At 50.6% G+C, this 12,866-nt stretch overlaps 1 protein-coding gene across 3 annotated transcripts in view; it reads left to right on the top strand.

The window, feature by feature from the left end:
- GABBR2 (gamma-aminobutyric acid type B receptor subunit 2) overlaps positions 1-12,866 on the top strand; it is a 352,698-nt gene that overhangs the window by 125,213 nt on the left and 214,619 nt on the right. For all 3 annotated transcript variants that reach the window (XM_014559751.2, XM_006185246.3, XM_032478052.1), the window contains one exon: positions 361-498. In XM_014559751.2, coding sequence (XP_014415237.1) covers positions 361-498 — 138 coding nt within the window. The remainder of the gene's footprint in view (positions 1-360; positions 499-12,866) is intronic.

Here is a 12,866-nt window from a genome sequence, read left to right as displayed (position 1 = left end):
ACTTAATAGGTATGGATTCGTCTTCTTTTAAAATGTAAATGACCGTGGTGTGGGGCCCCAGGGTGAGGCATTTGGGCACCCTTTCCTCAGTGTGCCCTGAAGAGAGATAACTGAGGAGCCAGAGTCTCAAATTTGGAGAGCACTCAGGTGGAGGACAGCCAGCAAAGAGGGTACCAAGACCACGCCTCACTGAACCCACAGCATTGACTCAGGGCTGGCTTAAATAAAGGGCTCACGATGGGAGAACTGAAACCCATGTTTCCCATGAGGAAGATTTGTTTGTGAATCCACTGTTGGGCCCTTGTCCCTGGGGAAAGCTGTTTCTAATATGCTCTTCTCTTTCTGTGTGTTGCTCCCCAGTGTGATAATGCAAAAGGGTTGAAAGCCTTCTACGATGCAATAAAATACGGGCCGAACCACTTGATGGTGTTTGGAGGAGTCTGTCCATCTGTTACGTCCATCATCGCAGAGTCCCTCCAAGGCTGGAATCTGGTACAGGTAAGATCCTGGCCACCTTTGGTTGGGGAACTGTCTTTGATTGGCCACCAATCTTTCGCAGCAATGGTTCCTTGCCCAACACGGTTCCTTGCCAGTTTAGGCCTCACCTACTCTTTCCTGGATGATGGCACAACTTCCCACTGCCTTCACCTCCTGGCCTGATCCTCTGTCCTGTCCTGACATGGCTCTCACGGTGGGTCTCTAAAGGGCAGGCCTGATGCCACCATTGGTGTTTGAAGTCTTTTAGTGACTCCCTGGCCCAACTTTCACGGCCATCAATGTCCAGCCAGTCTTCCTGTCCAGTCTCATCTATCCCTGCCACTCACTTCATGCCTCAGCCCCACCTTCCCCAAATGCACCCTAGATCTACAGGCCTCGGAGCCCTGCTCTCGCTGTTTCCTTAACCAGATGATCCAAACCTCTCTCCCCACACTGAAATTCTTTTGTCCACTAAGACTGCCTTTGTCCTTAGTTTAGCCTTTCCCTGGACTTCTGGCTGTTATTCACTCTTTCACTCTACACTGTCAAATGTTCTACATGAGTGCATGGTCTGTTTAGATGAAACTCACCTGTGCTAGCCATTGTTTGGAATACAGGAGAGGAGAGTGTAGAAAGATGTGACCACCCAGGATGAATGGTGGCCCAGGCACATGTTTTGCTTCTTTGCTTCATCCATCCACCCATCCATCACCCATTCATCCATCTAACAAATATAATGCAACTTACTGTGTATCTGGAATTTTGGTAGACATGGGCGATACAGTGCTGAACAGGACAGACACGGTCCCTACCCTGTTAGAGCTTACATTCTAGGAGGGAGGCAGGCAGGAAGCAAATAAACAATTAATAATACTAAGAACAACATGTACATAGTATATATGTCAGGCTTATGAGGTATCAGACACTATTATGAGCACTTACTTTCATTAGTTCATTTACTCCTTATAACTTCTCTATGCTGTCGGTACTTTTAACATCTCATTTTATAGATAGGGAGACTGAGGTACACAGAGACTAAATAACTTGCCCAAGGACCCTCAGCTCATAGGTAATAGAGCCAGGATTTAAGCTCGAGGGCAGTCTGGCCCTTGAGATAAGATTGTGGGAAGGAGATTGGGCTAGGATACAGGTAAATGGGGTGATGGGATAGTGACTAGCTCAAAACAGTCAGGAAAAGTCTCTTGGAGGAGGTGACAGTTGAGCTGAGACCTGAAGCATGAGAGGGAGTTGGATGGGTAAAGAATAGTCCACCACGTCAGGATGGAATGGCACATGCAGACAACCTGTTACGGGAAGGACCTGGCATGTTCAGGGAACAGAAAAGAGGGCAGTGGGGCTGGAGTGTGATGAATGGGGAGAGGGAGAATGAAGGGAGGAAGGAGCCAGACCCCAGGAGATCTGCTTCCATTGACTGAAGACCTGAGTCCAGCCCAGCATAGGTGGGGTGCTGGGGGTAGAGCCCCAAGATCATGGCCAGAGGGGAGGTGGGAGGCAGCCATGGCAGAGCTGTGATGAGGGAAGAGTGAGGTCCCAGGGGAGGGCCACCCACTCAGCCTGGAGTTAAGGAAGGCTTCTCATGGGAGGTGAGCCAGCTGCGAAGGAGGAGAGGGCGTCGGACAGCTGGAGACATGGAGGAGCATGCTTGCTGGCAGAGGAAACTGGGCGTGCAAAAGCGGGAGGTGGGAAAGCGTGTGGGCTTGGGGAGCAGTGAGTCACTCGCTGTGGCCGGAGCAGGCCACACTAAGTGTGGGCGAGCGTAACGGGACGAGGCCAGAAGAGCAACTCGGCGTGCTTTGGTGCAAACCTAACCACGGAGCTGGAAGCCAGCGCAGCTCAGTGTGCTGGGGGAGCCTGGCTTCCAGCCCTGCGGCCCCCTCAGCCGTGAGACCTTGGTGGAGTCACGTACCTTCTCCACCCTTGAGCTTCCTCTCCTGAGTACCAAGGAGCACGCTAGACACCTGCTGGTCAGGGCCAGGCACTGCCTCTCTGGCCTCAGCCTCCCATCTGTAAAAGCAGGGTAATAAGAGGACTGACTTCATTGGGCTGCCATGTGGCTGAGTGACTAAGCAGTGATTAGAACTGCACCTGGCATGTCCCAATCATTAAGTGTCTCATGTTTTACTATTGTTGTCACCCCTGCCCTGCATCCTGCTACTCCCTGAGTTGAATACCCCCTTGAATACCTCAACACTTAGCATTTCTTGTCTTTCCTGAAACATTTCCCACCACCTGAAACATCCCATTCTCCCCATGACCTGTATGACAAGTCCTACCATTCTCAGAGACCCAGCTTAAATACTGCCTCTTCTAGGTTCCTTACTGCACTAGCCAAAGTAGTCCCTCTTTTTCTTTCTCTCGCTTTCTCCTATTTACTTTCTAGCAGAACATATACACAGCCCATCCCCTAGACCCCTCTGCCTTTCCCTGCTTAGGGCTTTACAGATGTGGGGGCATATTTAGTTGGGCTGTGAGCATCTTGAGGACAGAAACTGGGCCTGAGTTACCCCTGTTCTTCCTGGTGCCTAATACTTCACAGACCTTATCAGATTTCGGCTGAATGGTCAGAGGGATGGAGGGAGGGATGGAAGGATCTGTAGATGGACAATTTGTCCAGACACAAGAGACCAAGCTTCCTGGAAACTCCCCAGCCAGAGAAGAATCCAGGGAGCTTCCTGACCTTCTCACAGCCTCACCTAGAACTATCTGCCCCTCAGAATTCCCTAGGAGCTATAGGAGCAAGCACAGTGTTGCAGACTCCTGGCTTGCCAAACAGAGCTACCTGACCTCAGCATGAACAAGACAGCCTCTGGAGCTGACAAGACAGGAAACTTGGGTTTTGAGACGGGAGTGGTATTGTATTTTGCTGCATAACAAATGACCTCAAAATCTAGTGGCTTAAAACAACAATAATCATTTATTACTCTATCATTTCTGTGGGTCAGGAATTCAGACCCACAGAATGGCTTGCATCTGCTCCATGATGTTTGAGGTCCAGCTGGAAGATTGGGAGACGGGGGCTGGCATCATCTGAAGGCTTGCTTGGGGCTGGAATGTCTGCTCCCACGCTTGCTCCCTCACATGGGGCTTCTCCATGGGATCCTCTCCATAGCGCTGCTAGAGGGGCCTCACGGCATGGCAGCTCGCTTCCCCCAAAGCAAGTCATCTAGGAGACAGAGGTGGCAAAGTTTTTTAGAACTTAGCTTCAGAAGTTGCACACCATGTTTTATTGATCACAAATTAGCTCCTATTTAGTGAGGGAGAGGACTTTACAAGCTATAGCAGGAGGTGAGGTCCACTAGGGACCATCTCAGAGGCTGGCTGCCACAGGAGGGAGGGATTCTTGGGTGAAAGCAGGAACTCACATTGCTCAGAAAGTGAGACTGGTTGCTGATGTTCACCCTTCAAAGCCCTAGGTAGGTACCGCTTCCTCTGTGATGCCTTCCCTGATCCCTTTCCTTCTGTGCCTCCCATCCCCAACCCCAAAATTGAATTGATTGTTCCCTTCTAAACAATGTCTTCTCAATGTAGGGGGTCATGTCCCTCAAGGGGGTGAAAATTCATTCTTGTGGGAAAAGGGCAAAAAAACCTCACTCTTTTTATATATAAAACACAGGTATACATACAATGCATAAACAGATATATAGTATACCTGTGGTCTTACAACTTCACGAGTCAAGTGAAATTAGGAAAAAATGCTTAAAGGTGTCTTAGGAAAGTGAAAGTGAAAAGAAGATTGAGGAGCGTATGTGGTTCTGCATCACTTCGATACTGCATATGGTGTTTCGTTATTAAATGTGTTACATTCTGTGGAAAATAGTTTATTCTATATCTGGGTCTTCCCTACTAGATTATAAGCTTCTTGGAGTCACAAGCTCTCATTTCCTTCATCTCCTAGTTTCCAGTGCCTAGCACAGGGCCTGGCACACAGTAGGTCCTCACTGAGTGCTGAACCAAACCAAGTGCAGGGGATAAGCTGGGGAGTCTGAAACTCTCCATAGCAGGGTTGCTCATGATGTGAACTTGACCACGGGGGAGGCAGAGGACTTGGGAAAGATGCAGATTCTCAGCCTCCACCTCAAAAGAATCCCTCTGCATTGTGGACAGGCTCCTGGGGTGATTCTTGTGCACCATTCTTGTCCACCACAGCCATGCACATCTGTTGCCAGACACTGGGCCAGACCAAGGTCTCCAGCTGTGCATGGATCAGGGACACTGAGGGGCTAAGAACTCGACACTGCCCAGCAGGTGGGACAGCTCTGGGGACCTGAAAGGCAGAATCATAGGATGAGCCCAGGAAAGGGGTAAGGGGGTTGTAGGAACAAAGATCTAAGTCCCTATCGGGAATAGCCCTGGAGGATTTCTGACCTATCCTGCACTCTTGGGGAACTCAGCCCCATTTGTTACAAACCAGATTCTGAGGATCTTCCACCCACTCCCCACCTCCTGGAGGCTGAGCTTGCCTGAAGAGACGGTGGAGGGCTGGATGAGTGGGTCTACTGTTGCCCAAGGGATTTGATGAGTCCCTTAACTTACTCAAAATTGGGCTCCGAAACAGAGTTCCACAAATGGGAAAATGCATGTAATTTGTGTAATTGAAAAGGAGCTCTGACTGCCCTTTGGGGGAACAATGCTTGCTGGACAGAGACAGCCTGGAATGCATAATCAGTTGGTTCTGTTTCCTCGTGCTACAAAAATAGGGATTTGCGCCACAAAAGGGTAAAAATCCACGGTGGTGCTAAAATCAGTTAAATTTAACTTTTGCCTTTTGCCGGGCTTCTTGATTCATGGTTGCTATGTCGAGAGGCTAATACTGTGTAAGTCGTGATGTGAGTCACTGGGAGCATCAGCTCCTCCAACTAGTTGCAGGGACCTGCATGGAGCCCAGGGTGTGCATGGCAGGCTTGGTCCCTATCCTCCTGGTCAGAACCCGCCCAGGGTAGAAGCTCAGATCTGGGCCTCACACTGGGACAGACTCACCAGGGCATAGCCTGGGAGGCATCTGGGAAGGGTCGGGGTCTGGCTATTGGAGAGCTGAATGTCTTCAGACTGGAGAACCTGCAGGGCCCTGGGAAGGAGGGAGGAGTCAGCCTACAAAAAGCTGCATGGCTTTTTGAGGGATTTTGCTGGTTCTCTGAGCTGTAGGTTTGGAGATGCAGGATCAATGGCTGCTGTTAGCGGTGAGCAGGGTTCTCTGCTCCCTGCAAGTAAGTCCTTGCTGCTGGAGGCATCTGGCATGGAGTGGGCTGCCTGGCTGTGATATAGTGAGTTCCCTGTTGCTCTGAACACCCCAGTCTCATCCAGTCCTGCTGTTGGGGAGATTTAATACATGGAGTAGGCATATTCTAGGTTGCTGGCTCTCAAACTATACGGTGAGTCACTTACGGGGGCCAAGGATTTGCTTGTGTTAATGCAAATTATCGGGCTCCACGCTGAGCAGGTCTAGGTTAAAGGATTCATCAAATCCCTCAAAGACTGTAGGCCCCACTCCTCACCCCCACTGCCATTTCAATACCAGTGGCTCAAGTGATGTAGATACGGTTGGTTCCTAGGGACTTGCGAGGCCAGGTGATCTCTAAGTCCCATTCATCTCCCAGACATCAAGACTCTGATGAGTGCCCCTGGTCCACAGAACTTCAATTTACACAGCTCCTGTTGGAAAGAGGACATGGAGGTGACAGCAGGGTATGCTGCTGGGGCAGATATCCCCAGGACAAAGTCCATAGCCTGTGACGTGGCAAGAGGTGCTCTTTCATTTCGCCCCTCTCTTTGCCACCCACCTGCTCCTTCATGCCACCGATCACTTACAGGCTGTTCCCTCTCCACCTGCAGGACTGTGCTCATCCTTCCTAGTGCAGTTTGGCTGCCTCCTCCGCTGTGAAGTTTCCCGTTCCTTCCTCTTTGCTCCCTTACCTGCATACCCCTCCCACGGTGATTGCTGCCCTGGCACACACCCGGCGTCAAGCTGCCTGAGGGCAGTGCCTGCTCTCATTTGCCCCTGCACCCTGTGCCTGGTGCAGGCCTGGCTCAGATGCTGAGCGGTACCTGGGCGTGTTTGCAGAGAGCCGGATGCCTGCCTTCGAGGTCCCAGTTTCATTCCTAATGACAAGGGCAGATCATCAGAGCCTGTAAGACCTGGGGGGACCCAAGGACTCTCCAACTGCAGCCCCCTGGTGATAGGACATGAAGGGACACCTGAAATGGCCTCAGCCCACATCTCCCATCTCTGGCCTTGATGCTTTTCAACTAATATGTTTCCTTTGAAAAATGTTTTCGGACCTCCGTAGAATCCTTTCCTCAGAGACCTGAAGGTGACTTGCTTCTGACCCTGCCCTGCACTTTTGGGACCAATTCTGCAGACCTCCCACCAGCCTGGTCTGTCTGTCTGAAAGCACGGGGCCTGGGGCAAAGCCGGAGGGTTTGGAGCTGGGTGGGGAAGATGGAGACAGAGCGCAGCAAAGGTACAGGAGATATGGCCAGAGGGGGTTCATACCTGAGACCAGGACAAAAACCCCTTCCTTCTTGGGAGTGAGATGATAGCTGCCTCAGCTTGCAGACAGAAATAGCCTCGCTGATGAAAATAAAGTCAGATTCCTGAAGGGATAAAGGGCTGCTCACAGGAAAACGCAAACACTATTTCGTCAAGAACCGTTTCCCGCAGAGCCTGTCCTTTAAAAGGCATCCGCAGCAGATTATTAAATTGTAGATGCATTTCTCCTGGCACTGTCCCAAGCTTCCCCTCGGCAGCCCACCCTGCCTCCGGGCCTGCCGGGGCACTCCTTGTGGACCTTGCTGGGCCGGAACATTGCAGTTTGTGCGATGGGGCTGTCTCCTTGGAGCTCACACGAGAGAGCAGAGGTGAGGAGGTCATGTGAACAGGAGAACCTTGACTCTGCCTAAGTGTTGGCACATTTAGGACTTGTTTTCTGAAAAGTCTAAATCATGCTTGGTTTTGACATTTAAAAAACCAAATCAGTGAAAACCCTCAAATCAGGCCCTTTGCTATTTACCGAATTCCAGCATACCTTTAAACTGTCGGTTGATGCTGTTTCTTTTATAGGAACAGAAATTTTGTCATCTGACTTGACTTTCTCAAGTGACTACCTTATTAAAGCTGTGGGTTGCCTGAGAAATCCAGAGATTGTTTTCTTAGTTAGCTGTGGTTTGTGGAATTTGAGGTAGAGTCAAAGAAAGGCAAAGAGCCTTAGCAATCACTGGGTCCAGTCCCCCCATCATACAGACTGGGAAACAGGCCCAAAGTGGGTAGGACCCATGTTCTCACAGTAACAGCAAAGCTGGGTCCCCTGGCTCACTCTCCAGTGTTTTGTAATTATATTGTGTTTTATTTTATCTTTCTCAGCCCCACTTTTCTTATGTAAAATGGGAATAGCAAATTAGCCTTACATGTTTTGTGCAGTTGTGAGAATCAATAAGGCTCTTCCTTTTTTAGGTGAAAACACTTTTTAAAGACTACAAAACAGTAGGTGCTGTTACAATGTTGTAATGTGATAATATTACAATGACAAGGATTCCTCCCCAGGAGCAGACCTCTGGTCACACTCCCTGTTCTGCATCAACAGCACTGCAGACCCTGAAACTAAGGCATCCGAGGCAGGATGGGGGTTCTTCAGCAAGATACTCAAAGTGCACACAAGGTCTGCTTCTCAGCCCCCAAGAATCAGAATCCAGCAGGCCAAAGTTCCACCACTGCCAGCCCAGGTGATGCCATGCCCTTGCTGTGGAGTGGCTGACAGAGACTGTGGACTTGACCGAAAGCCACTTAGGAGCTATGATGTGATTAGGCACAGCTGGAAACTTTGCTGCTCCTGCTGCTGCTGCACTGCTCTCTAAGAAAGAGAACGGAGGCCAATAATCCAGGGCGGGTTGGAGCCATTTCTTGGCGCTGATCTCCAGAGGGGCCATTTAGCACATTAATAATCTATGAGATGCTTCCACCTTCTGGATTCATTAAAAAAGAAAAAATAGATGGGGGAGGAGAAAGGGAAGAGATATTAAAGACATTCACTATGGCCAAATGGAGGGGGCAGGAGAGACCCCGAGGATTGGAGACAGTGGATGGCCCTTCCTGGTTATAAGATTGGATGCCTGGTGCAATAAAAAAGGTTCTGAGAGCAGGTGGAGTGTCATATGTGAGGCAGGAAAAGGGTGCTAGCAATTGGTTTGCATACACATGGGTTGTAGGAAGTATGAGCTGAGCCCTCAGCAGGGATCCCAGCAGATCCCATTGATCTTCTGGGGAGAAAGGGAGGTGTTCTCATTCATTCATTCATTCATTGAATCATGCTCATATTTATTTACTCATTCCCTTATTCAAGTGCAGTGCCTTCTGTATACTCTCCCAGACCAGTGCCAATTCTACTGCCCAACACTGCCACCCCCAGGACAGGTGGACATGGCAGAGAGGCAGTGGGTGTAGTAACCAGAACAGAGGCCTGGAATCCAGCGGCTCTGGGTAATTGTCCCTCCTTTGTCTTCCACTGACAGCAGGCTTGGGCAGATTGGCAACCTCCGGGAGCCTCGCTGAACTCACCTGTGAGATGGGCTAACTAAATCTGCCCTTCTTCTGGGGCCATTGAGAGCATCAACTAGGACAGGGAAGGTGTGGCAGGTGGAGGCCCTTTGCAGACTGTAAGCTTGCTACAGATTAAGGTTCATATTATCATCGCTGATGCTTCTGGCACCTGAGATGCCAGCCTGGCCCTGGGCAGGGAGCTCCTTGAAGAATTATGTCTCCATTTGTCTCTAGATTCAAAGTTTTGTGGATGAAATTAGCTATCACAGACCATGAAGGTGATTCAGAACAGTAAAATTAAAACAGAGAACCTGCAGGAGAGGCCATATAAGCCCAAGGCATCTGTGAGCAGTGCGCATACTCTTTTCTGGTTGAGTTTTCACGGAAGCAGAGGCAAAGAAGGGCACGATGCTATCGAGTGCGTGGTGGTTCCCAATCTATTCCTGCCAAGGACCCAACATATCTTTCCTGTCCATCTGGTAAAAGATTCAATTCAAGGTTCTGACCCCCATTTTTAATTCAAGACCATGGTATCTAAAGTGATATCAGTTCCCAGCGTGTAACTCCAATGGCCTCATTGTTGATGCGTCTTTCACCGCCTGGAAATATGCTGGGTGTAAATAATTCATTCTAAATAAATAAATTACTCGTACTACTTACGGTACGGCTGATGCTGCTAGGATACAGCCCAGCCGTAGGTTACACTGAGTCGGGTCTGGAATTACAAGTTGAGTCTGGAAAGAACTGGGGAGGGAATCAGAAGACTCCCTCCAGGAGGACAAATGTGTAAAATGGGTGTAATACCAACCTCACGGGGTAGAAATGATAAAGGTGGAGCAGGAAACGTGAACAGGAAAGGCCCAGGCAAATGGGGACAAGTTGGTCACCTTGGCCAGGCCCTGTCCTACTTCTAGGAGCCTGGTCTCTGAGCACTTTATTAGTGCTCCAGGTGACTCTGATGCACAGCAGTGGGTGAGAGCATCTGCCGCAGAGGGATGAGCCACCCTCGGATGGAGACAGGATGGCTCCTGGTTGGGGATGCTCAGAGGGGATTCAGGCACCAGATGAGGGGGTTGGACTAGGTGATGTTTCCCAAATGATCTGATGGCAGGACTTATCAGGTGGGGCGGAGTGGGAGCGAGCTATTGGTTTACCAATTAAAAATCAGATTCCCAGGTCCCCCGATCAGCATCTCCAGAACAGAAGCCTGGGAAACTGATTTTTAACAAGTGCTTTGGATAGTTCTCATCATCAGGGAAATTTGGGAAATCCTGTCTAGACAGTCTCTAAAGCAATGTGGTCCACCGACCAGCAGCCGCACCTAAGAGTATGTTAGGAATGCAGACTCTCAGGCCCCACCCCAGACCTACTCACTCTGACTCTGAATTTTAGCAAATTCCTATGTGATTCTTGCCAATCTAAGGTGCCTTTCACCCAGGAGTACCTGGGGTCTCTGAGGGGAGGTGAGGTGCGTCAGCTGAGTAGGAAGGGTTTTGAGGGTAAGTATTCAGACTCAAGTTGGCTTGGGGAGAGAGCTACTGATTCAGCCCCAGGATTCACCTTTGGAATGTCACAGTGAAAATGCAGTTGCGGTCAGTGTTTTCAGCACATCTGGCAGTCCCTGCAGTCAGCATTGTGGGCCACAGGGCCTCTTGTCAAACTATGGTTCTTGAGTCTCACTGTGACGGGCTGACCTGGGAGTCTCTTTCAGCCAGCAAGGCCCGTGATCGTAGTGGCCAGGAGTGCACAGAGGGGACCTGTGGCTCCAAATAAGGAATAAAGGACAGGGCACTGGGTCAACGTGAGGACATCTGGCTTCCCATCCTGGCCTTGCCATCTCCCAGCTGGCTGGCCTTACACAAACCACCTCCCGTCCCTGAAGCCTGAGCATCCTTGTCTGTAACTGTCTGCTTTCCTCCCAGGACAGTGGGGACTTGCTCCAGTGAGTCAGGGCCCAGGGGTGCTGCTAGGCAAGTGCTCTGGAACAAAAGCTTGGGAGCTGTGTCACAACATGGCATTGACTGCTCTGTCCTCACCCTGTTTCATAAGGTGGTCCTCTGCCCATTTGTTCAGATGAAGAAACTGAGGCCCAAAGGGGCTAATGGGCTCAGTCACCCTTTAAACTGATAATACCGGATGTGTTTTTTAGACTCAGGGTCAGATGGGCTGGGGCTCCCATCCAGGCTCTGGGGCTTCTTAGCTGGTAGCCTCGAGCAGGTTACTTAGCCTCTCCCACTCTCAGCTCCTCCTCTGGAAATGGCGGTGGCATCCTACTGACCCTGGCTGGTTGTGAGATGACCTGAGATGATGCTGGCAGAGTTCCTCACACCATGCTCACAATTCTTCAAGGCCCAGGGAACCCAGGTAGAGGCAGGGCCATGGGATCTAGGATCAGCACTCTGGCACTGGCTGTGTGGCCTCTGTGCATCCCTTGCTCTCTCTGGGCCTCCTATTGTAAAGGGAGAGGGTTGGGACAGCAGATAGCCTTGATAGTGTCATGTCCTTACTCTGTGTGGCTCGAAGCCATCAGCACCTGTCTTCACTCTGTTAGCTTCCCTCTTGGGCCCTGCATGTGATTCCCTCCCCTAGGGGCTCCTGGGCTGGGGCCTGGTTCCCCTTCCATTCCTGAGCTACTTATCACTTAGGCATGCAGCCTCCATCATACCTCTCCAGGCAGAGAACCCTCCATTCTAAGGTGAAGGAAATGACCCCAGAGGGGTCCCGCGGCCTGCATAGGGTCACACCATGAGTAGTGGTTGAGTTTTGGCATCAGCATTTTGCTAGGTCCCCCTCTAGTCTGATCCCCTCGTGCTAAGGGATAGAACCTGCTCTCTGCAGATCAAGGGCCTTTGCCTATGTGTTCCCACTGCTTGATGCCCTCTCTGTTCCCCCTCCACACCTGGCACAATCCTCTGTATTTTATGATATTTAGTTCAAGTGTCACCTCCTCATGAAAGCCTCCCTAAATCTTCAGCAGCCCTGCTCCCCAGCTGGAGGAGGCACCTGGCCTCTCCCTTTGCCTTTTCTTCACTTACTTCATCTCTTCCCCTTCTTGAGTGTATTACAGTTCTCTGATGAGGTTTCAGTGTTACCCAGCACACTGCAAACTCCTTCAGGACAGACCTTGCCTGCCTGAGCCTTGGCTGCACCCCAAGAGCCTCGCACAGGACCTGGCACTGAGTGGGTGCTCAGAAATCATGAATGGACACCTCTGGGTGGCCCACTACAAAACCAATTTGTAGTACTACTGGCCTACAATTCTATGACCTTGACCGTGGGGCAGGCACTGTTCCACTGTGCATACATGAACTCATATACTCCAAATACCAACCCTCTGAGCTGGACACCACTCTGCCCATTTCACAGATGAGGAAATGGAGGCATGGAGAGGTTGAGTGTCTCACCAAGGAATTACCCGGGACCAAGTGGCTCTGGAGGCCGTGCTGGCATCGACTAGGTGCACTGCCTCTCACACACCCTCCTCCAGTGCCTGGGGCAATACTGTGGGGAAGGAGGAGCAGGTATCATCCTGGTGGGGCCTATTTGCTGAATGAGGAAAATAAGAGGCAGAGAGCAAGGCTTGCCCTGCTTCTTGCTGTGAGCAGACCTCAGGGTATAGGAGTTGGGGCTCCGGAGGCCACAGAGGCTTCCTCTGTGTTTCTGGGGTCCCTCCGCAACCTACCTCTCCAGGGAGCTTCCTGCCTGTCAGCAGATGACGACCCAGACTGGCATGAGCCTCTCCGTGCAGACATGTGTTCTCCCTGTAAATCATTCATCACACACACACCACTTTTAAACTTACTACTCATCCAGTGACTTGTATATAAAAAATAAATGG

The sequence above is a fragment of the Camelus ferus genome, chromosome 4, assembly GCF_009834535.1.
Source record: "Camelus ferus isolate YT-003-E chromosome 4, BCGSAC_Cfer_1.0, whole genome shotgun sequence".
In the NCBI taxonomy this organism is placed as follows: Eukaryota; Metazoa; Chordata; class Mammalia; order Artiodactyla; family Camelidae; genus Camelus; species Camelus ferus.
The sequence above is the reverse complement of the archived record's forward strand: the minus strand, read 5'-3'. Positions and strand labels throughout refer to the sequence as shown.